At 33.1% G+C, this 22,311-nt stretch overlaps 2 protein-coding genes across 3 annotated transcripts in view; both read right to left on the bottom strand.

Moving 5' to 3' along the window:
• LOC120336263 (uncharacterized) overlaps positions 1-22,311 on the bottom strand; it is a 64,272-nt gene that overhangs the window by 5,777 nt on the left and 36,184 nt on the right. Inside the window, exon 1 of one of the 2 annotated variants that reach the window (XM_078109747.1) lies at positions 6-142. The exons of the other annotated variant lie outside the window; for it this stretch is intronic. Within the exon in view, the coding sequence (XP_077965873.1) occupies positions 6-91 (86 nt within the window). The 5' untranslated portion in view covers positions 92-142. Of the gene's footprint in view, positions 1-5; positions 143-22,311 lie in introns of those variants that run through there. 2 annotated transcript variants of the gene reach the window in all.
• On the bottom strand, positions 408-21,779 carry LOC120336924 (uncharacterized). The gene is made up of 27 exons (XM_078110266.1): positions 21,662-21,779; positions 16,322-16,436; positions 14,045-14,343; positions 13,562-13,699; positions 13,249-13,377; positions 12,771-12,938; positions 11,950-12,059; positions 11,371-11,462; positions 11,089-11,160; positions 10,449-10,608; positions 9,622-9,692; positions 9,069-9,224; positions 8,848-8,890; positions 8,493-8,549; positions 8,020-8,099; positions 6,814-6,935; positions 6,397-6,541; positions 5,536-5,778; positions 5,160-5,204; positions 4,617-4,721; positions 3,944-4,307; positions 3,381-3,421; positions 2,902-3,028; positions 2,735-2,777; positions 2,002-2,142; positions 1,341-1,488; positions 408-673 (listed from the first exon to the last, which is right to left on the bottom strand). Exons 1-27 carry the CDS (start codon positions 21,677-21,679, stop codon positions 423-425), a joined length of 3,483 nt encoding a protein of 1,160 aa, XP_077966392.1. The 5' UTR covers positions 21,680-21,779; the 3' UTR covers positions 408-422.

Genomic DNA, 22,311 nt, shown 5'->3' with positions numbered 1-22,311 from the left:
TATACCTGGCGGAGTCAACCTCCAATTCAATTGATTTAGTCTCATCCTTTAGTTTGGCTGTAAAAAAATTGAAAATATTTTTAAAAAGCATGATATTGGCAAAAACTGTACATTAATTTGTCCCACAATTCTATTTAATTATGGTATAAGTTTCATTCTATTGCCATTTTATCCAAAATTGTTGGTTTGCAGAATTTTGTATTTCTGCACTGGTTACCTAATCAAGTTAACTTGACTCTATTCAAGTTTTGTGTCAGCCATTTTAATTGCACTCACAAATCGCTGGACTTACAACAAGAAATCATAACTCCTAATTTCCCAGTGGGTCAGCACACCATCTTATATTGTAAGTAGGCATATATGATTGAGATTTAAGCGAAATTGTTTTAAAAATGTATCTGAAATTATTTGACTATTTGCTATTATGCATAAGGAACACGGTAATTAGTCTTGCCATCATCTTGGCCGCTGCTGGTATCCAGCATAGAGGATGCAGATGACAATGATACATTTCCATGTTGCTGTTTATAAACATCGATAGGAGGTTTTGCCCCTCTGCTTCGTAAAGTTGGTGTTTGACTTGCATCCTTTTGATCAGCATGAGCTGCCGCAATGTTAGCACGAGCTTGAGCTTTAGCGATTTCATAATCAGCAGATACCCGCCGTCTTACAACTGAAAAGGAAAAATACATGAAAAGGAAGAGGAAAAGACACAAAAATGATTCTATTCTGATATGTTAATGGGAAAGGACATCAACAAGATGTAATATGACGTGTCTATTTCTTTGAATACTATATATAATGGGCAACAATATTTGTAGATAACAAGGCTTCGGACCTGTAAAGAGAATATTGCTAATTTTGAAAAGAAAAAAGGTGTTTTTAGTTCAATATGCACAATATACCCTGGGTAAGGGGATGGATAGTGGGCGGATACTAAACTGAGCAAGACTGGGCTTGGACAAGAACTTAAGACTGGTTCTGGCCTATCTAGAAACACGTAGATAGTCTCCAAAGAAAAGACTACAATTTCAATATTTTAAATGAGTTTTAACCAAACCTTTGTTATACAAAATGGATTGGGTACAAGGCAAGACAATACCAGATCCTGCAAGGCCCAAACTTGAAATCGCCTATTCGCCTACATACGGTATATTTCCAATAACAAGGGTGATAGTATGCATATTAGATTTTTAGCATGAAGAAATTTAGAGAAACATATCAATTACCGGTATTGATGAATGTAGCAACATATACTGATATGGTATAGGATAGCCAAAAAAATTGCAAGATAACCAAACACAGTTTGGAACAAAACAATTACAAAATATTAAATATACCATTGTCTTCTTTTGATGATTTCCTTTTAATTGGAGCAGGTTGAGAATCCTGAACCCGCAGTTTATATCTTTGTTGATGATAATATTTATGATGAGTTCTTAGCATATCTTCTTTACGAAATGATTTTGTACAACCTGGCACTCGACACTGGAATATAAAAATCATTTTTGTTACTCTTTAAGAATATTCACCATCAATTTGGAAATATAGTTCGATAATTTCAATGTGAAGAATCACATCGCAATAATGGCTATGAAACTACGACTAAAATGGGATTAATGAGGAGGCTGTACAATGCAATACATTCAATGCAAATATGTTTTAAAATTTCCGCCACACTACTACGCAAACATTACTGAAAGACAGTCAGCCAAAAAATGGGAAAGTTGGAAAAAAGGGCAGGAAATACAGGTGCCAATTCTCTAGAAGAGTTTCGGTTATGTGACAATGAGTCTGTGGCAACTCTTTCAATACCATCAGAAGAAAAATTAGAACCTCCTGTAAATTGCACTCTAAACTATGTAATGCTATGCACAAAGTAAACATTTTTCTAGAAAAATTAAATACCACACAGTGCTTTCTTCAGATGACAAAGTTAAGCTGATCAATTTCAAAAATTGTAACAATTTTTTGGCTATAATTGAAATCAACCAACTTCACCTTAAATTTGTGATGATTAGTCTCTGCTACATCATGTGCAGGAGCAGGAAGTCTTGCATAATATGCATCATAACCTCTGACGACTTGTCTTGGTCCTTGTTGAGATTGCCTTGCAGCAGTTGTCAGTCTACCAACTTTGTCCTGAAAGATATACAAAAATAAATACTCAGACACGAGACAAAGCAAGTTTAATTAACAAGGTAGGAATGTAGTCTGAAATTCAGGTTTTGTTTAGAATATGTTGTAATAGAATAATCAAATAGTGTAAGAATATTAGATTCTATCCATTTTAATCTTGTAATTTAATATTTCATTTCTAATACTAGTAATGTTCAAATTAGAGATTTGTATAATCAAAAGTTAATTTTAAAATTTTCATTCCTGTGCCCTTGTTTAAGAGTGTTTTTGTGGAACTGCATCTGAACTGTTGTTCATGGTAGTGGTCATAACAAAAGACATCATAGGCTATCGAGCTGGAGTCCAGCTTTTTAGGTTAAAAATTGAAGCTCAGGTGCCAAAGCTGGAGTCATCCTGATTTTAAACCCTGCCTCTATACAAATCAGCTCCCTCGCATCACAATTCAGGTAAGTAAAGTTTGATCACAATGATTCGATAAATCAACACTATTTTGACTAACATGTGCTATGTCGTCAAGTGCAACAAAATTCATGCAGTTTCCACATAGAAAACCATATTTAAGTTAACGAAATTTTAAAATGACATACTATGTTACCTTTATTGATAATGCAGGCTGTTTCTTAGATGGATCTTGCCGACTGCAAAATGAGAATATTAGAAAATAAACAAAACATACCACAAGTACAATAAAATAAAAAGTCAAATTATAGACAAATTTTGAAGTAAAATGATTAATGAAATATAATGGGCAATGTCACTTACATCTTCGTCATGGGCCGACGGTAAACTTGTTTTGTAGTTGGAGGAAGAGCACTTGGATTCCATGATTTAAGCATAGTTGGTTTAAGTTCTTTCTGCATTCCATCGTAATACTCAACAACATATTTTCCTGAATATTAAATAGGAAAACTTGAAATATGCAGCACAGTTACACATTATTACCGAGTATGGAAAACAATGGGGCTGCTTGATTAAATTCTGACGATTGCAATCATTTTGCAAACTGATATGTATTACAATAAACATTATTCTTCATCCTGAAGAATTGACAAAAACAGAACCAAGTCTTACAATCTGGTGAAGGAAATTGCGGCACTGTACACACATTGATGGAAAAGATTTAAAGCAACCAATAGTCGGACACAAAATTTATGAATTAGCAGTAGCATAAAGCATTTTGCAATAGTTTATGACACATTAATGATTATGTTTAAAATTATGTAACAAATGATCGAACCCACCTCCATTATCAAGTACTTTTATAATTGTAGCTGGATAGCTTCTAGCAAGATCAATATGTTTTAATGTGTGTAATGATAGGGCCAATCAACAAATAAAAAGTGAACCTAGGTGGTTTAAATTGAAATATAGTAGTTTTCTATCAATAATACATCAGCAAAAAATATTCAGTTGTTTGAATAATCACTGCAGGTTGAAAATCTTAGGTTCAGACCCGGTTCTCTCTACCTCAGTCTTAGATATACTTAGGTATGCAAAACCACACTGGAAAGATTGAAACTCTTCAAATACCATGTATCTAATTTAGTAACTTCGTCATAAAAATCAGAATCAATCACCAGAAATACTTCAAGACTTTCTAGGTGTTTTAGATCTGTACGTTGTAAAACTTAATTGAGTTTTTTTGCTCTCCTGATTCTATATTCAAATTTAATTTATTTGTTTTTATCAACTATATTATTATCTGTTATGCTGCTTATGGAGTCAAAATAAACTTATACTTATCTACTTACAAAATTGATGTGTTTTGTTTCTCAAGAAGCATTACAACAGATTTATTTCAAACTCTGTCCTACAAACCTCAGGTGTTTCTTTCGTATCTTGTTCTTCATTATCTGATTCTTTTAATTCAGTTCTCTTCTCTGTTGCAGCAATTCCTTTGGATTCCTTTTCAGTGGAATCAATGCCTTGTGAATTAGCTGTTTCATTTGGGTCAGTAGTTTTACCAGAATGAGGCAATTTTACCAACTCGCTGGATTTTGTGACAGGTGGTATCTCAGTCACCTGGGTTGATTTTTGACCCGTTAAGGATGATTTATCATCAATTTTTGTGGATATAGAGGTAGTAGCTGCAGGAGGTTTCCATGGGGTTATCCACGTGTCACGAACAATCCGCGTCAGGTCATCGAGATATTTTACTTCATAATGTACTGAAATAAGAAAAATATACTTTGTGTTCAACTTATTGTGTACCCTGTTGTATATTCATTCAATTTCAAGTTCTTGAGACCAACTTACATTCAGAAAATTCTGTTAAGAAATACTGTTTTATTGGTTTAGAATTATCATTAATTACAGAATTCAAAATATTCGAAACTAAAATTGGCCGATAAAATCCTGAACGCTCAATATTACTGCACATGAGGCATGTCTTTGTCATGGTGGAATCTTAGATTAAATTTTCTAAAAAGTACAAATATATATTCAAGGATATTTTGATTTTATTCTAGATTTCTCACATTTATCAGTTTTTTTGATAACAGTTGCAGGATACCATTTAAAATCTGTCCACTTTGCTAAAACCTTTTCCCCATCCGAAAAATTAATTGTGTCTGTAGGAGCATCTGAACGAAACAAAAAGGATCATAAGTTATAAAATTATCCGAGATCTTCCAGATATATTTTTATATTCAGAGATATTAATAATTCAAAATTTATTCATTTTATGAAGTAAATCCTTGATTTTATGAAAAATTTAGAATATCTTTTTGATCAGAAAATTTATCATTCTCAATAATTGACTTATCATGTTCAGAAAAAAAATGAATTCTTTTAACATTTAACCACATAAAAAATGAAGAAAAAAAAACTATTCTGTGTATGTGTCAAAGCAGAGACACGATAGAAAGTCTAGGTTCATAAATTCATTTTTGTGAATTTAAATTGACAAAAATCAATTTGGAATACATTTGATGTTCCATATTCAAAAATATTATCTCAGTAAGTTTATGGTATCTTAATTTATTAAATTTTGGCTATCCCTGTTTGAGTAACTTACTCACCACCAGATTCAGTTCTTCTTCTAGTTCTTGTAGATTGCGCATTTTCTGAAGATAAGAAATGACAATCAAAAACAGGAATGTATGAACATACTCCGCCAATCAATAATGTAAAATAAGATAAAGATTGACTTTTTGGCAGAGTAATTGGGAATGTCCAAAACAAATTATATATTCGTAAAGATTCAAAATTGAATACATTTGATACCATCAATTTCGGGTTTCAAAAACAATACTAATCTTAAAAATTATCATTCTAAACACCTGAATTCTCACTGTAAGAAAAACATAGAAGAATGTATTTTGAATAGTATATTTTTTTAGATTTGGACATTCCTGGGAATACTACTCAATCCTGAGTACACATACATACACATACCTGCTTTACTGAGAGAAGTCGTTCTTTTTTTCTCCACGATTTTTCCTCTTTTCTCTATTTTACCATTTTTATCTTTCTTTTTGATAAGTCTGACGTTACTCGATTTGTGCTTATGTTTCCGTGCTTGTGGAACTTTTGGTTTAAATGATTTTAATGCATCAGGCAGAGGACCAACCCACGGATGTATAAAAGACGATTTGACAATTTTCACCATTCCATCATAATACCTTATTTTGTAAGAATCTAAAAAGCAAAATTATAGTTATAATACGAACATACCATTAGGAATGTCTATGTTATGATGCAAACAAATATTTTTCATACTGCAGTACTCAAAGATAAAAGTTTTTAAAATAAAACGAAGATCAATACTAAAAACTGCATTTTTTCCAGAGCTGTAAAATTTAGCATATTTTACTGATATTGGAGTTGGAGTTGTACTTTTAAACTCCCCAGATTCGAAAATCAGAGCCGAAGTGGAAGTTATGATTTCTTCAAAGATATGAATTTCAGGAATCTGAAAAAACTGATCAGTGAAGTGCTATAAAAATTAATCTGGCTAAGAACTCTGGCAATTTAAAAATTGACTGCATATGCAAAATTTTTGTGGTCCAAATTTGGTTTTCTCAAAGTTAGGGAGAAAAGATTTAAGTTAAAATTAAATCTTTCCAACCCAGAATAATTATCAACATTATTCTTATAAAGGAGTTGAAGTTGTTGTCTACTCAGCTTAAAATATTAAGTCTGATTTAAATTTTTCTCAACTCCGCAGCGCTAATTTCTTATCTCAAAATACGCAACTAGGATTTAATCAATTAGGAAATTATTTTTAGAAGTCAAATAGCAAATAACATATCTCACCGTCTTTTTCTTTTTCAACGATATATGCCAGGTATGATCTGCAATCTGCCCATTTAGCAAGAACAATGTCACCTGTTTTATAATTAGGAGATGTGGCAGAAACTTCATTTGATTCATACGATTGATCTTCTCTGGATTCATTAGACTGGAATAAAAATAGGAAAAAACAGACAATTATATACTGGATTTGGTAGATTATACAGAGAATTTAGTCCCATACCTCATATGATATACTGGTATTATAATATTCTCCTACAAGGCATGGTTTACCATATGCAACACCACTGCCTTATGGAATAATTTTCCCATCGAATAAATAATCCTATTCAGAAATTAGATAGGATGAAAAAAGAAAGAGTTTTTAAATCTAGCTTAAAACTTAACTTAAATTTTTTCAAAAAAAGGAAGAAAACCTACATCATTGTCTTCATTGAGATTCTCATAATCTAACCCAGCATGCTGGAAGTTCGAATTTTTCCCCAAAACGTTAGACTCGTCAACAGAATGGTACGGCAATGTCGCAGTGGATGTTGATGCTCCTGAACATGTATAACACAATAAAAAGTGTTTTTAGCAAATTAAAACCTGATTTTTAGGCACTTTTGAATTATTAGATAGAGTTTCAAGAAAGCAAGAAAAGTTCCACAACTATAAATACTTAACTTTTTAGAATGTTTGGTTTATTTATTTTGATATACATCTGATTTATTCTTTCTAATTTCACACTTCAAAAAACTCTCTCACTCACTATTTGTATCCTTATACAAATCACAATTTTTATACGACATAATTATTTATAGCCTTTTGCTTCAAACAAGTCTCTGTACAAGCACCACCAACGCCCAAATCTCTCTGGTTTGGCATTGTCTATCCCAGCACTTCTCAAACTGTGTTCCGTAGAACACTGCTGTTCCTTCAGAAAGCTTCTTCGGAGTGTTCCGCGGGATAGGAATCAAAATTGTGACTAAATTGGTCGCCATAGCGATCTTGGTCATACTTCGGCACCTCTGGGTCGTAAATTTGTCTCCCAACTGGCGTTGAACAGGCGAACAGGCCTTGCTATGTAAATAGGTGGGCAGGACTCATGCCAGTCTGGAAAGCATGGCATTTTCTTCAACCGTTCATTATTGTTAACTGTCGGTCTAATTTTTTAATTGTCAAGTTTACAGCAAGCTTTCTATATTAACCATAAGCTAAATTTTGTCGTGATAAGCGGTTGTGCAAGTTGATGCACAGAGTAAATCCATTACACAATTTTCATTATCAATTTTGTCTACCAATTTTCTTGGAGTTCCGCAAGGCGAGATTAAGAGCGCAGGTGTTCCGTGGCAAAGAAAGTTTGAGAAACGCTGGTTTACCTAATTTACCACACCCTGAGTGAGGAGATGGTCATGAGATTTGATCCCGAGATTTTAACCTGTGATGCCATCATAGTTAAGTGTAATGCCCTCACCACTAAGCCACCACGTAACTATTGATTATAAAGAAGCTACAGCAAAATACGGTAAAGTTCAGAAATCGGGAAAAAATGTAGGATGGTCGTTACCGTGGCATCAAGTTAAATCATTTGCATGAAGTCACTTTGAAAATTAGGTTAAGTATAAGCTACATAATGTTCATTACCTGTTGTATAGCTAGTTGACGTTGTAGCTTGAGAAAGTTGCAATAAAGCTTCACTTGCTTGCTGACGCTTTTCTTCAAATCTGGGAAATGAAATTCTATTTTGTATACTGATGTTTATTTAAATATAATATGATGCAAGTTTATCCGGAGGGCCTTAAAAAATGACGCGAACATGCCATCATAGACCTGGCTGATACGACTTTCCATTAGCCATTGTGGAGATAAACAAGGAGTGTTATGTAAATGGTAATATAGTTCGAAACATTTCAGAAGCCATGGTTGACTTGTTGATCATATTAGGTGATCAAATTTTCACGTCTTGCTTGGCAAAACAGTATTAAAAAAAAAATGAAAGAAATAAACGTTCCAGTTATTATGGACAGAAATAGAAAATTCTACGTTATTAGGTTGATCTATATAAAAATAACCGAAAGACATTTGAAACCATTTTTTTTGTAACAACCGGTACATACTTGAAATTATTATCATCAATGCCGGGTGTGACAGCACTATCTTTTGCCATTGACTCACTAAAAATTTCAAAACATATGAATAGAAAAAAATAAGAAGATGAAACACCAAGAACCTCACATAGATGATGCTATAAAAATTTGCATGAACAATTTTGATTGATAAGTGATTATTTGATATAGATTTATAATTGAGGATTAAGCTAAAACTGACAGGTTTCAGTGACTTTGGCTTAAAAGTGATTCAAAGACAAAATCTGAAATAAATAAGAAATATTACAAAATGATGAAAGAAATTCGTCAAAAATTTATTTCACAAAACCAAAAAACAATGATAAAACTAAAACATGATTTTTACCTGGATTGTGAGACATGTAAACTGCTTTCTTGCCCTTGATGAACTAAAAAATTGAAAAGATTGAAAAAATTATGCTATTAAATTACCGTACATAAAAATTGACACATCAGTATTATATTTCTTGAAAGCATATTTTCAATTTTCATATGACAAATTTTACTCCAAAGTGCTTGCTACTTTATGACTAGAAGATGCCATACACATATAATATTGTACGATACCTTTAGTTATTTTAGTTACAATCCTAGGCCTTGGAACAGGTGTCTTTGGTCTTCCTCGCTTCTTAGCGCCTGGACCTCTAGCTCCTTGTATCTCTGATTTATTTTCAGGCCTCCTTTTCTTCCTTGTAGCTAGTTGAGACTTGGAATCCATTTCCTCTGTGAAATATATGGATTGTTTTAGTATTTTAGTGAACATGCCAGTCCATAAGACTCCACAATTGATAGTTAAAACAATTTTTATGTGCCATATTTTATTCTATTTAATATGTTTCTTAAAAATCATTACAAAAATGATGAGGTTTTCCACAAAATTGGTGAAAAATTGGCCCACTTGGTGAAAATTTTCCAAGTGATAATATATAACAAATTTATTAAAAGAGTATTTTTTTAGAGATTTATTTGATGGCAGTGGAAAATAAGATTAAAAACATCAAAATTTTGAATAATACCAATTTCCAGAAAAATATTTTTTATGAAGTCTATGGATATGCACCATGGATACACACTTATTTTGCAAGAAATGAAACATTGCAAAATAATACAAGGACTATACCGTCAATAACAAGTGGACTGTCGGAGTCTGAATCATCTGGAGATGCATCTCTTTGCTCAGTGCTGCTGTCACTAAAAATGAGAATTCGTTTTAAATCAAACTAATACAATGATGAGGAAAAAGTTTCCATTTCAATTTATTTCTCAAACAGATCGGAATAGACTAAGTGGGGCTATATGTTTCATGAAAAGGTTGGTTAGTATGAAGTGTGATTTTGTTAAAAAAAAACTTCATGAAACTACCATATTTTTCCAGATTTTGTGATTTTTATGAGAAACAATTGCAAATAGCATGATACACCTATTTTACATAGTAACACGGGGCAACAATATAAAGCGATGAAATAATGCATGAGAATATTTTTATATTGTCTCAAATATGCAGCATTCAAAGGAAATTTATTAGGAACTTAACTATAGAGAAGGTTTAGGCATTTTTCAGGATTTTCAAAGATTTATAATAGCTATGTTTCGATTCTATTCTCCCAAGAGAAGGTGCCAATTTTGAATGATTTAGGACCCGCGGTGAGTAATTCTAATCTCTTTGCGTTGCAAAGCCTATACCCGAGTCCAATTTATCATCTATGCCTGTAATGTTACAAGGCCATAACAGCTAGCTCATGCAAAGCGAACAACGCATGTCATAAGATCAACAACCAGATTTTTGGTTCATGTAACTATTAGAAAGCCTATATGTTAAATGGATGTGCTGCCCCCGGTTTCACCAAGTTATTCGTATCTGACCCTTCTGTATTAAACATTGCACACCACTGCCTTAGATACTCCTATGAAATGACGATTGTATGGATCCCTATGCAGGCAGCTTACCTCTTGGAAGTTGGTGAAACCTTGTTGACCAAATTGTTGGTAATTTTATCCAATCTGGCTTTTTTAGCATGAAAGTTTTCATCCCCAGAAGATAGTCTTGATTCAATGGGAGTTGGAGTGCTTACTGGCAACCTACTTTTAGACTGCTGTGACGGTGATTCTAAAATTAATGAGGTAAAACTTAATGTCGACCCCTCATTTGCTACGAATGTTGGTTTATTGCAATGTCCGTGTTACATCTCTATAAAATACTCTAGTCAATATTTTATTTTATTGGCTAATTGTAAATTTAAAAAAAAATTGACCAAAATTTAAAAAAACAAATAGTATATTACATTAATTTGTTGGTTTAATTCATGTATGCGATATAAAGAAAAGAAAGGATTGAAATGATATTACATTATTTTGATATTATGTCAGTAGAACATTTTTAATAAACAGCATAACTGACATTCTCTTATTAATACCAACTGTTCCTCTGTCGCAACAATGTTATATAAATTACAACAATAGATCTATATACAGCCCTTGCAGAGCTGCTTAAAATCTTCTATTAGTGATGCTTTTGTATTTAGTTGAGACTTCAGATCTTATGATGCACTTGGATAGGATAGGATTCACAATAAACTATAATTAGTACCTGGTTTAGTTGGAAGCATTTGTGAAGCTCGTCTTTTTGTTGCTTTTTTTGGTTTGGTTGATTGTGAGAGTTCTGAGTGAAAAAATTTATATTTCATAAGAGATGTTTGTTGAAAAAACATAAAAAACTTGAAAATTCACTTTTCAATTTGTAGATTGTCAGTGCCACTTAATACTACTTCAACTTATAATAACTGCTACACTTAGCTCGTTAAATAACCAATAATCAATATAGAAAACGCAAAATGAGAAACGCAACATACGCTATGAAGAGATAACATACCCGAATCAGGTGTTCGAGTTGTGGATCGAGGTGAGGATTTTCCACCTCTTGCCGCAATTCGTCTTTCTCTGTCATTTGCTGATGTTTTATACCTATATTTATAGAGAGGCAGAAGATTTTCTTTTACAAACAACATTAGCAGTAATACTATTACTAAAGGGTAAATTCACAGCTCGGATAATATTGCTTTATGTAAGTCAGTCTTCAAGGCTGATGAAGATCATTGAGAAATAAGTTAATAACCTAATAGAGGTACAGAAAATATAAGTCATCATAGATTGCTTTCGTTTTGTACCAGATCCAAATTACGGTAGTAAAAATTAATCGAAATAATGAATGACCTTGTGGCAGTCAAAATAAAATTTGACACTATACATCAAGGGAAATAAATTTTTCATATTCAGTTCAGGTATTACAATAGGCAACAATGCAACAGGTGCATGAACACAAAATTCAGCAATCCTTTTGCACATCATCATCCCCACTTACTCATATGGAATAAGTTTGGTATGATTGCATGGGTATTTCTGTGTTACTCTTATTTTTCCGACGACCAGTATAAGATTGGATTTCGCATACCTTCGAGAAGTGCCATCTGAACTTGGAGATCCAGCAGCTGATGAAAGAGGACTATCAATAACACTTGGTGGCAGTAGTAGTAATTGTTCAATAGCCTTCATTGCTGTAGCCTTAAAATATACAAAAAGATTATAATCTAAAAAATATCAGACATATACAGCATATATCGTCTGTCACTCTTCTTCCACACATAAGTAAATATTCACGATTTGTATTCATCTCATTTCAATAGAATTAACAATGGTGAAATAATAGGAAGTGGCAATCGAATGCAGCTTTACCTAAGAGTATCATCTCAAACCACAGGGTGTTTCCCATTTATGATAAGATTTTCATATAACTTATATTAAAATATAGAGTCAGATTACCAATACGATTAATTATATTATTTAATTCTGTGTAACAAGAATAACGTTAGGCTAATTATTGTCTTTCAAATCGACAACAAGCAGATTTGAGCTCTAATTGTGTGCAGCAATATAATGAACTTAAAACTTAAGAGATGGTTTTTTGTATCAAATCAGTAAGCACAAAACATGATAATAAAAATCGAAACTCTCGAGTAATGTTAGTGCATTAGAAATGTTAATTGTGTAAACAAGACAAAGAACCTATTCAATGACTCTGTAACTATGCAGTTTAGGCCATGCATAAGAATAGACAGTTAAAGCCATGGGACAGCAGTTATAATGAACTACTGAAACACAAAAATTCATCTGAACAACTTCCTGTAAACAATATAGGTCAGTTCATCTTCACTGTTTCCTGTCTTATGTTTACATTCAGAAGATCTGGCAGTTATGTATGATAAGCAAACTTACCTTTTCTTTGTCAGACATCTTCTTCATCATATTTGGTCTCAGTAATTTTTTCATTCCATCAAAATACATAACCTGACAAGATCCTGAATCTTTTACAGTCAATACTGTCGCAGGATAAAAGTTGCCGTCAGTCCATCTTGCAAGAACATCTTCACCGGGGTCATATTTCTGAAACGAAAATTTAGAAAATACATTATTGCTTCTTTTTAGGTGGGTTATTCTACTCCATCTCATATTTAGGTACACTTTTTCTAAAATTGGTTACCTGACTGCGAGGCAGCAATTTAACAAAGATTAACAAATTTTTATACCAGATAAATACACAAGATGTGGTTCATTACATTACAAATATGAAATGAAAGTGAATATGACACACTAATACATAACCAAACACACAACAACAATTTACATTAGCAGCCGTATTATAAATAAAATATTAAGAAGTGATGCTCAAAATTTTTTATCTTAGACTTCTCACCTCCATAACAACTTTCATATCCAGCTGAGTACGGCCTCGAATCAAATTACTTGTCATTGGAAACCAGGTATCAAACTTTGCTCCCCATCCATCAAAATGAACGAGAATATCCATCTTATCATTATCCACCTGAACGTATAAAAATGATGTCCAAATAGTTAAGAATCAAGCCAAAATTTATATCTTAGACTTTAGACATAATATAAGGATGATCAATTGGTCATCTAATGTTATTATTATGTAGGTATTCCGTAATTATTTTCACTTATTTCCTCAAATTATTAAACAAGTAAAACAGCTAAAGTTATCATACTTTGACTATTTTAGCTTTGTACCATTGACCATTATCAACTGCTTCAATTTTTGCACCTTCTTCAAATTGAATGGCTTTGATTGGTATAGCATCTGGATCAATGCTTTTTCTACTCTTGGTGGATACTGCTGGAGACGCCTGGAAAAGAACGAAAAGAAATTAATTATTAAAAAAATACTGGCATAAATTAAAGATGCTGCTGCAATATCAAAAAGTAAAAAGCATAAGAGGAAAGGAATTTAGGAATAGATTCTCCATTAAGATCACAGAGAAGAGAAAAGCCCAATCATATGGTCAACCATAGCTCTCATCCAGTTTCTAGCCAATGTCAGGTATGAGAACAGTTAATCAGCTATTCATTTCAGATGCATGGACTTGTTGGTGGAGAAACTTAACAGGGGTTTATGTTAACTACCCCACAAAGGTGAAAGGTCCAGCAATCCTTCCCACATAATTATCCCATTCAACAACAAAATAACTTACAATTTTCTGAACAGCTTTTGGTTTCATGATTGTTGGAAGTGGATTTTCTTCAACTTCAATGTTATCAGCTGCCTTGCTTGTTACTTTTGATGCAGCACTTGGAACAGTTATTTGTTTTTTTCTGGCAGGAAGCTTAATCTTTCCTAAAGATCCAGGTTTTGGTCCACCTATACTTTTACGACCTTGTGCCTTTTCTTTCAGTTTTTCTACATCTTTCTTCAACTTCTTTGGTGACAAAGTTTTTGCTCTATTCTTTATTTTATCTTTTTCAATCTTCCCAACTTTTTGGCTAGGGTCTTCTGTAAAAGATTTTTATATTATATTACATGCCTATGTTGAACTTAGATAACTATTGTTCTCAGATATTTACTCGGCGGATTTTGGGGAACATGATCATATATATCAGGGCTTCCCAAACTTTTGTGCTCGCGGCCCCTTTTAATATATTAAAATTTTCCGCGGCCCTTGTTTGCGTTAATAATGCTAAACAGTAATATGCATTTTTTAATATTTCATTGACACAGCTAATTCTCAACTTTTAGTAGGCCTACTCAATAACAAAAACAAGCGCATATTTACTCAGATTAACATTACTCAATTATTCATTGTAATTGTGCGAATGCTTTCTGCTGCATAGCAAGTCCAGCCGTGGCTCAATGTTTGTTTATGCAGGCCTAAATGATGAATTACGATGTCTGGCCACAGGCTACCGACGGCATGGTTCTAATCCAGAATTGTTACGCACTCTTATTGATCAAATTTAGCATAAGGCAGCGGTTTGTGCGACGCCAAATTATCAGGGACAAAACTCGCGGCGCACCTACACGAAAAATACACTGCCTCAAAATAAAACACAATTCTGTTATCGTTAATGTGTACTTTATGCCTTTTTGGGCTTTATAAACATGTAGGCCTAATGAATAAAGGCAAATAGTTAACTTTTATTTCTTATCCCTGCCTGGTTTTCTTTAAAATGCTAAAAAATCACTCATGTTCGATAATCTCGGTTCAGCAAATGAATAAACTGCAGCCTACGAAATAGCAGCTCTTCTGTTACGCAACAATAGACCGTACGTAACAGAAAGTGAACAACATAGAATGGTAAAATGAATTTGAATCATAAACACATCATTTGCAATAATAAGAAAAAATAATACATTCAGAATAAATAAAATATGTGAAATATGCAATCATACATTAGTTAATATTTAACACAAATATCCTAATTTTCGGGTAGGCGATAGCGCAATTTTTTTTTGTCCTAGTCCCGTGGTTTCAATTTGTCTACTCTAGGGCGTCGCAAAATTTTGTGATTCCTGAACCTTTCAAACAACCCATATCTTCTACTTTTACTGAAATAAGTAAGATTAAATAATGAAGTTTAAAGTTAATAAAGTTTTAATAAGGACTATAAAGCTTAATTCTGAAATTTCGGGTTTCTGTATAGATAAAGATTATTTTTCCTTGGTTCAAAAAGCGTTGCGCACTCCCATCCCCTTCGCGATTTAGTATTTTTATAAAGCAGGCTTTTCTACCAGGGCCCATTAAATGTGATTTCACTGACTGTCGGTGAGTTTTGTTTGTTCGTTTATATTAAACTCATTGCAAAAAAGGGCTTTTATTGAAAGGTATGAATACGTATTTTCACGGGGAGCCGCAACTTGAGCATATTTTTAGAGGGCGTCAAAATGCAATGAAGTTCGAGAACCACCGAGTCTTAGTCCATAGCAATAAATCTATGCTACTTTTTAAATGGTTAATATTCTTTATGTAGCAGTTTTTTTTAAATGAAAACGTGCTATTTATAAGTAAATGGAAATCGGTATTCATATTTGGCATAATAAAAAATCTCGTTATTCTCTACATCCCCCACAAATAAGCCATAGTGTTATTTTTGAAAGAAAACCGAAGACGCCGTCTTATTTTCGGGGAAACACTGTATGATGATGTATATGTATTCACTCGTAATCGTGAAATTTTGTTTTACACTATTTTTAATAATTGTATTTTAAATCAAGAGTCTGAATTGTGTAGATTTGGTGTTCTCTTTGCGGCCCCTAAAGTTCGTTTCGCGGCCCCTTCGAGTTTGGGAAGCCCTGATATATATGATGATATAAGTATTCGTATGTCAGAAAGAATCATGTTTGATTAAAAAGGTTTCTTGAAATTATGGTCAACCCTGACAGCTACAAGGGCAATTTGCAGCTTACTATTCGTTGTGTACTGTTTCAAAACATGCATCTTTGCACAGAAAGTTATTTTTTTATTAAAACTTACCTCCATCTTTTGACAACTTCTTTTTGTGTATCTTTTCCATTTTAGTCTTTTTCATTTTCTTACTTTCCTTGCTGTCAACATCTTCAGGGCTATTCATTCTTATCAAATCCAAATCCTAGAAAAATGTTGTTGAGTTTGGTCACAAATCCTGTATGGTAGTGGTCTTAGTAATGCATAGAACGAAAATATCGGTCAGAGACCAAAGACTTATCGATCGAAAGTTAGGGGATCCCCCAAAACAGAAAGTGTGATTTCGATTCATCCGCTTTTACTCCACAGCGCCACCAAGTGTCCCATTACTAATTAATTCATCCAAAATCATTATCCGATCTTAAGATCGATAAGTAATGAATAGGCGAAAATATTTTGCTTGTTGGGAAATGAGTAAATTCAGAATGAAAATAAAAACCAAAAAACTGAGATGTCAAAAATGTTGAAAAATATTTCATAGATAGAGATACTAAGTAAACAAGGAATCAAAAAATCAAAATATGAAACATTATCATTATTGACGAAATTAAACTACCGTAAACAAAAAAAATTGAACTGGGCAATGAGGAGTGAAGACCTATATAAGTCACATGTAAATGGTTTTTCAATACAGTAATTATATGAATTAGGAAATTCAAAATTCTCTTTATGGATAGATTTAACTGATGAATATAACTGAATCTTTGAAGATCAGAAACATTTGCCCAAATAACTCGCGCTTATAAGGAAATGAATACAAGAATGTTCGCCAACTAGTTCTGCCAAATTGTTTGTTCATTTAGACATAAAAAAAAATGTTTTATCACCATATATCCTCACATATAAGCCGATATCACATATAAGCCACCCCTAAGGGAGGACCTAAAACAGGGAACTTCGAAAAATTCGCATATAAGCCGACCCTAACAAATCGTAACACTTATTAACAGCAAACATCCTTTTTGACACGGCTAATTTTTATTATAAGTTCTGATTGTTTATCATCAGCACCAGTGCACGGGTATTAAGTGTTCAAAATAATGCATATGTTATAACGTGATCATCGTCATATTTAAATGAGTAAACCCGATTCCCAGCCCCCAATTACAGAGTATCAAGACCGAAAATTGTGTTTTATTTTTCAAGTCAGCATTTTATTTCTGCTCATAAATTAATACCGCCAACTCAAACTGAACGAGATTGTCATTAACGACACCGGGATTACGATAAAATCCGCGACACTGAATATTAGGGGCTCCCGAAGTATGCGAACCAAGATGGCGGACATCGAAATTGATATGTGTACTAGGGTAGGGTTAGGCCATAATTTTAGGTATAAATATATAAATTTAGGTATAAGGAAAATTAGAAAAAAATTATCGCCTAACCCTAACCTGTTACCCATGTTACGTTCCGATGTCCGCCATCTTGGTTCGCATACTTCGGGAGCACCGAATATTATTTAAGAGCTATTTTATACTCTGTAAATTGCAAAAAGTTTCCTCTCATACTCACTCACTATCAAAACTGAGAATTAATTATGACACAATTTGCTCATAGATTTTTTGCCGTGGCCGCTCAGACTATCTCGAAATATGTGATAATATTTGTAAAATATTTTCAATCGAAAACATCCTCGACGTGTCATAGAAATTCTAGTCGGCGCTAAAATCCTTTCATGTCGACTGTAATTTATTGCCATGATGCACGATTTTGATAAAACACAAACTAAAATAATTGTACTGTAAAATGTTTTCAATCAAAAGATGGACAGCGGCGCTAGGATGTGCGCGCGGTATTTGATATTATCATGACACTAAAAACGATATTTGAAGGTTGCGAAATTTGAATTTGACATCTCTGAATTAAGCCGACCCTGTAGTGAGATCAGACCTATGCGTGTATAAGCCAAATTTTTAGTGCGATCGGAGTTACGAACGTATAAGCGATCCCTTAGTTTAGCAACTTTCTTTTTAGTTTTAAACTCGGCTTATATATGAGAATATATGTTATATTCTGAAAAAATTGGTGTATAAGGGTATTCTACGCTATTGCACTAAATTGAAGAATACATTCAGCAGAGCTTGAAATTAGAGTACTGTTGATAAGTATTCATGCAGTTCTAATGGTCGCATTAATTCATTTCAAGTTTTCTTTAATCATGTCATAACAACTTGCATTACCCTCATGATAATTATAGAGTACTGGTATTTATTAGATTTAAGCCTATACTTCAAGAGAAAATCGAGTAATATGCGATACCTGAATATTGGATGGTATTCGCCATGAAAAAAGGTTCAAACACAAATCAAGAATCAAATGTGGGACTTCAGATTACCTAGCTAAATATCTTTCTCGATGTAAATTATGTAACGAGTTAGTCATATTTTTCCGGTTTTGGGTAAGTGATGGAGTCCTAATTTGATGTGGTTAAGTGACTAAAAGCCAAAGAATATTTTTTAAACCTTTCCACCACCCTGATCAACTAGATAAATTGATGATGAATGAAATTAAAACCAGTGACTCAAAAGGATAGGATTTACATATTTATCCCGGGGGAGAGGAAAGCCGGAAGGACAAAATAATCATATGGCGAACCATGGCCTTCCGTTCAGTTACCAGTCCATGATGGGTCCAGAACTGGTAATGCATTCATTGGCGACACATGAATTGAAAAGCTACTGCAGTGCATATAAGCTATCCCAGCTATAACTTTATGCTACACGTGCTCTATGAATATTAAAAATGGGCATTTCAGCCTTGAATAAACATGTTTGTTCTGATGATACTTCCCAAAACTAGAAATGTAATTAATATGAGAAAAGCTAGATTAAAACTAGAAATGTAATGATATGACGCTCTACTGGATCAGATTTTTACTCTTACTATTGAAATAAAATGGCAATTTGAAGACATCGGTTATATAAACAAAAAGCTGATTTTTAATTCTTAGGGATGTATAATTTTTAATTATTAGGGATGTATAGTATGTGAATGAGATAGAATAAAATCCTCTGAATGATAATCAAAATAGGAAGGAAATAGGATAGGTAATAGGATTATCGTCAGCGCAGATGCGATCATAGTTATACTTTGGCAAGCTCTATGACCTGATTGTGTTGTCATCGTGACATAATTTTTGGATGGCGTAGTCAGATGGGGGTTATGACATGTGCAAAAATCTTTATTCTATGCCCACTAGAAGTACGTAAGGTACGAAACTACACGAGAACCAGTGTTTGTTTTACGAAATGATGTTTGGACACCAAATCCAGTTCTACATGCACTGAATCTGTTACATCTCATCTGAGTAAAGGCTTGTAAATTTACATGAATTATAACAAAAAGATATATAATAAAATAATAGAATCAGTTATGCATACAAACTCGTATTACACATTATAAAAATTGAAGATACTTTGATAATTATTCTACAGTGATATCTTGGTAGTTGAACATATTTCGTTCAGGATCGGTCTTCGACTGCCCATTGTTCCAGTGCCGAAAACATGTGTACCCAAACAACAATAATTATTTAAATATGTACATAATAAGATTAAACATCACTAAGATGAAAATATGAAAAAATTTGTATCAGTTAATGTATGTTTGAACAAATTTCTGTGGGCTGTATGGGATCGATTTTTTTGTGTGCAAATAGTGAGATGACATCATTAAAAATTGTGCACAGTATGGCGGTTGTGCCGAATACATGATTGCCTTACTTTATTTAAATATAATAAACTTTGAATCATTGGTATTAAGCTGTTTCAAATATATAAAATGAAATATATAAACAACTCATACCGTACATACTTGCAGATGGGTCACAATTTTTTCCTTATATTTAAAAAAAATATATAGGTGCGACCAATCCGCTTGACATAAGTGCAAATCGCCACCAAGTCGGAACAAAGTTTTCAAATAAATTTTTTTAACAAATTTATGTGTGTATATGTTTTTGTCATTTCTCAGACAGGGTTAGGTGTCTGAATGTACTGGTAATGATATACAGGTAGCGAGTTGGTTATTCATGAAATCCTATGGTCTGCGCTTGCGTACATGCACTTATTATCGCTCACAGGTGTCAATAAAATATTTTGATCATATTAAGCCAGTGGTTCTCAACCTGTGGTACGCGTACCACTAGTGTACGCGGAACATGTTCAGGTGGTACGCGAGCAGTTTTGAATTATTGCAACAATTAAACTTTTGAGTTGGCTAAAATATGCCGACAACGCTTCCATACAGTATGTATTCGCTGTAAGGCCTTTATGCATCTTTTCTTAGGCATCAATTTCCTTGTTTATTTTCATAACCATAACCAATCAACAAAAAGTCAACAATGATGTAACAATTGCAATTTCTGCGGCCGCTCAGACACTTCTGTCCCTCAGGCAGATATTCAAGTATAGTTGTAAAGTAAACATTGCCTCGTTTTTGTAGTTTTGCGGGTTATTTGTCAGTTTTCAGTTGTGAGTTTTCAGTTGTGTTTTGAAAAAATAGTTGTGAATTAAATATCTTGATTGTCATTATGTCTTCAAAGGAGCATTAATTTAGTTGCTGTAATCAAAAATGAGTCTCGCAAATGCTGCGATAGACTGATCTAAACTAAGCTATCAGTGCCTGTAAGCGTCACATGATTGATTAATTTTAATGAAAGTGAAGGTTTCAAACACATAAATAAGCTTATAAGCGCCAACATATCAAAACATTCTCAAAATTAGTATAAAATTTTTTGCAATAGTAAAGTATAGGAAATATTTGTCTGGGGTCAAGGGTCGGAGAAACTTTCTATGGACCAGCCCAGCCTTTAAAGATCGCCCTCGCCTGCTATTGTCCACGAATGAATCGAGATGGGCTTGTTTTTGTCCGTCTTGCGAATTAGGGTACAAAAGATGTAGTGCCAGATTATAAAATGCTCCCATAGAACGTGACTTGTGCCATTGTTCCCCACGGCAAAAAAATTTTTTTCGGTGGTACGCGGACGGAGTAAAAATCAGTAAAATGGTGTGTGGCCAGTAAAATGTAAAGAACCACTGTATTAAGCCCTACAGAAAAAAAATTAAAAAATAGAAAGTTATCTGTGCAAAAAAGCTAGGGTAAGGGCCTTTAAATCCATAGATTTTCAGTGCGACTTATGTGCGAATCAACTCTAAATTGAACTTTTTTAACACCTTTTTAAAAAAAATGAAACAAACAAAAAATCAACTGTAATATAAATCAAGTTATCGAAGGTGTGGAATTTGACTTTAAAAAATACGATTGGAGCAGATTTAACAGTAAAAATAGAATCAAATTCATTTTAAGTTAGCCGGCATAATCAAATATATCTTATCAGTTTACACAGTTAAAAAATAATTTACTTACATTTTGAATATAATCCATTGCAGTTACGAATGCCTTCGATCAGGTTCTTTCTAACAAAGATCCAAATCAGGGTCAAATGTTGACGTTGCATATAAACTAGTTTTAAAAGTTCACTGAAAAGCAGGAATTTTTTCAAATTCATTTTTAATAGAAATATTGTGTCATATTTGTGAATGTTGGTCAACAAACACAGTATGAGGAGCAACATAGCCATGTTTCTTGCTATATGAGCACCATCTCGAAGGTAATACAAGTGAGGAATGGATATCTAAATGGTACAAGTAAGGAATGTATAATTTTGAACCTATAAGTACTAGTGTACTGTCCAATTGTGCTCATTAAATTCAGTAATGTTCTCTTCAGAATAATATACAATATAGGTTCCTAAAATCAGTTAATCTACTATGACAATGATATACATGCAAAATGTTATACCGTGTTTTTCCGAAAATAAGACCTACTCTGAATTTTCAATATAAGCCCTCCCCTTAAAATAAGACCTAGTCAATATCGCAAATTTATTTTTTACCTGGTCCATAGCAAGAAATCTCTCCCAAACGTTTTAAATGATTAATCTAAAACGTGTGAGAGAGGAAAACGTGTCATCCAAGTAACTGGATATCAGTTTTCATATTTTTTATATTTGAAAA

The sequence above is a fragment of the Styela clava genome, chromosome 2 (assembly GCF_964204865.1).
Source record: "Styela clava chromosome 2, kaStyClav1.hap1.2, whole genome shotgun sequence".
NCBI lineage: Eukaryota > Metazoa > Chordata > Ascidiacea > Stolidobranchia > Styelidae > Styela > Styela clava.
The sequence above is the reverse complement of the archived record's forward strand: the minus strand, read 5'-3'. Positions and strand labels throughout refer to the sequence as shown.

Bases quoted from the DNA above. Each gene is read 5' to 3' on its own strand.
- LOC120336924 (XM_078110266.1), bottom strand. The intron at 11,161-11,370 runs GTATGTTATCTC...TTTTTCACTCAG, and splicing joins AACTCGAACACCTGATTCGG to AACTCTCACAATCAACCAAA. The intron at 5,205-5,535 runs GTATGTGTATGT...TCTTATCTTCAG, and splicing joins GACTTCTCTCAGTAAAGCAG to AAAATGCGCAATCTACAAGA.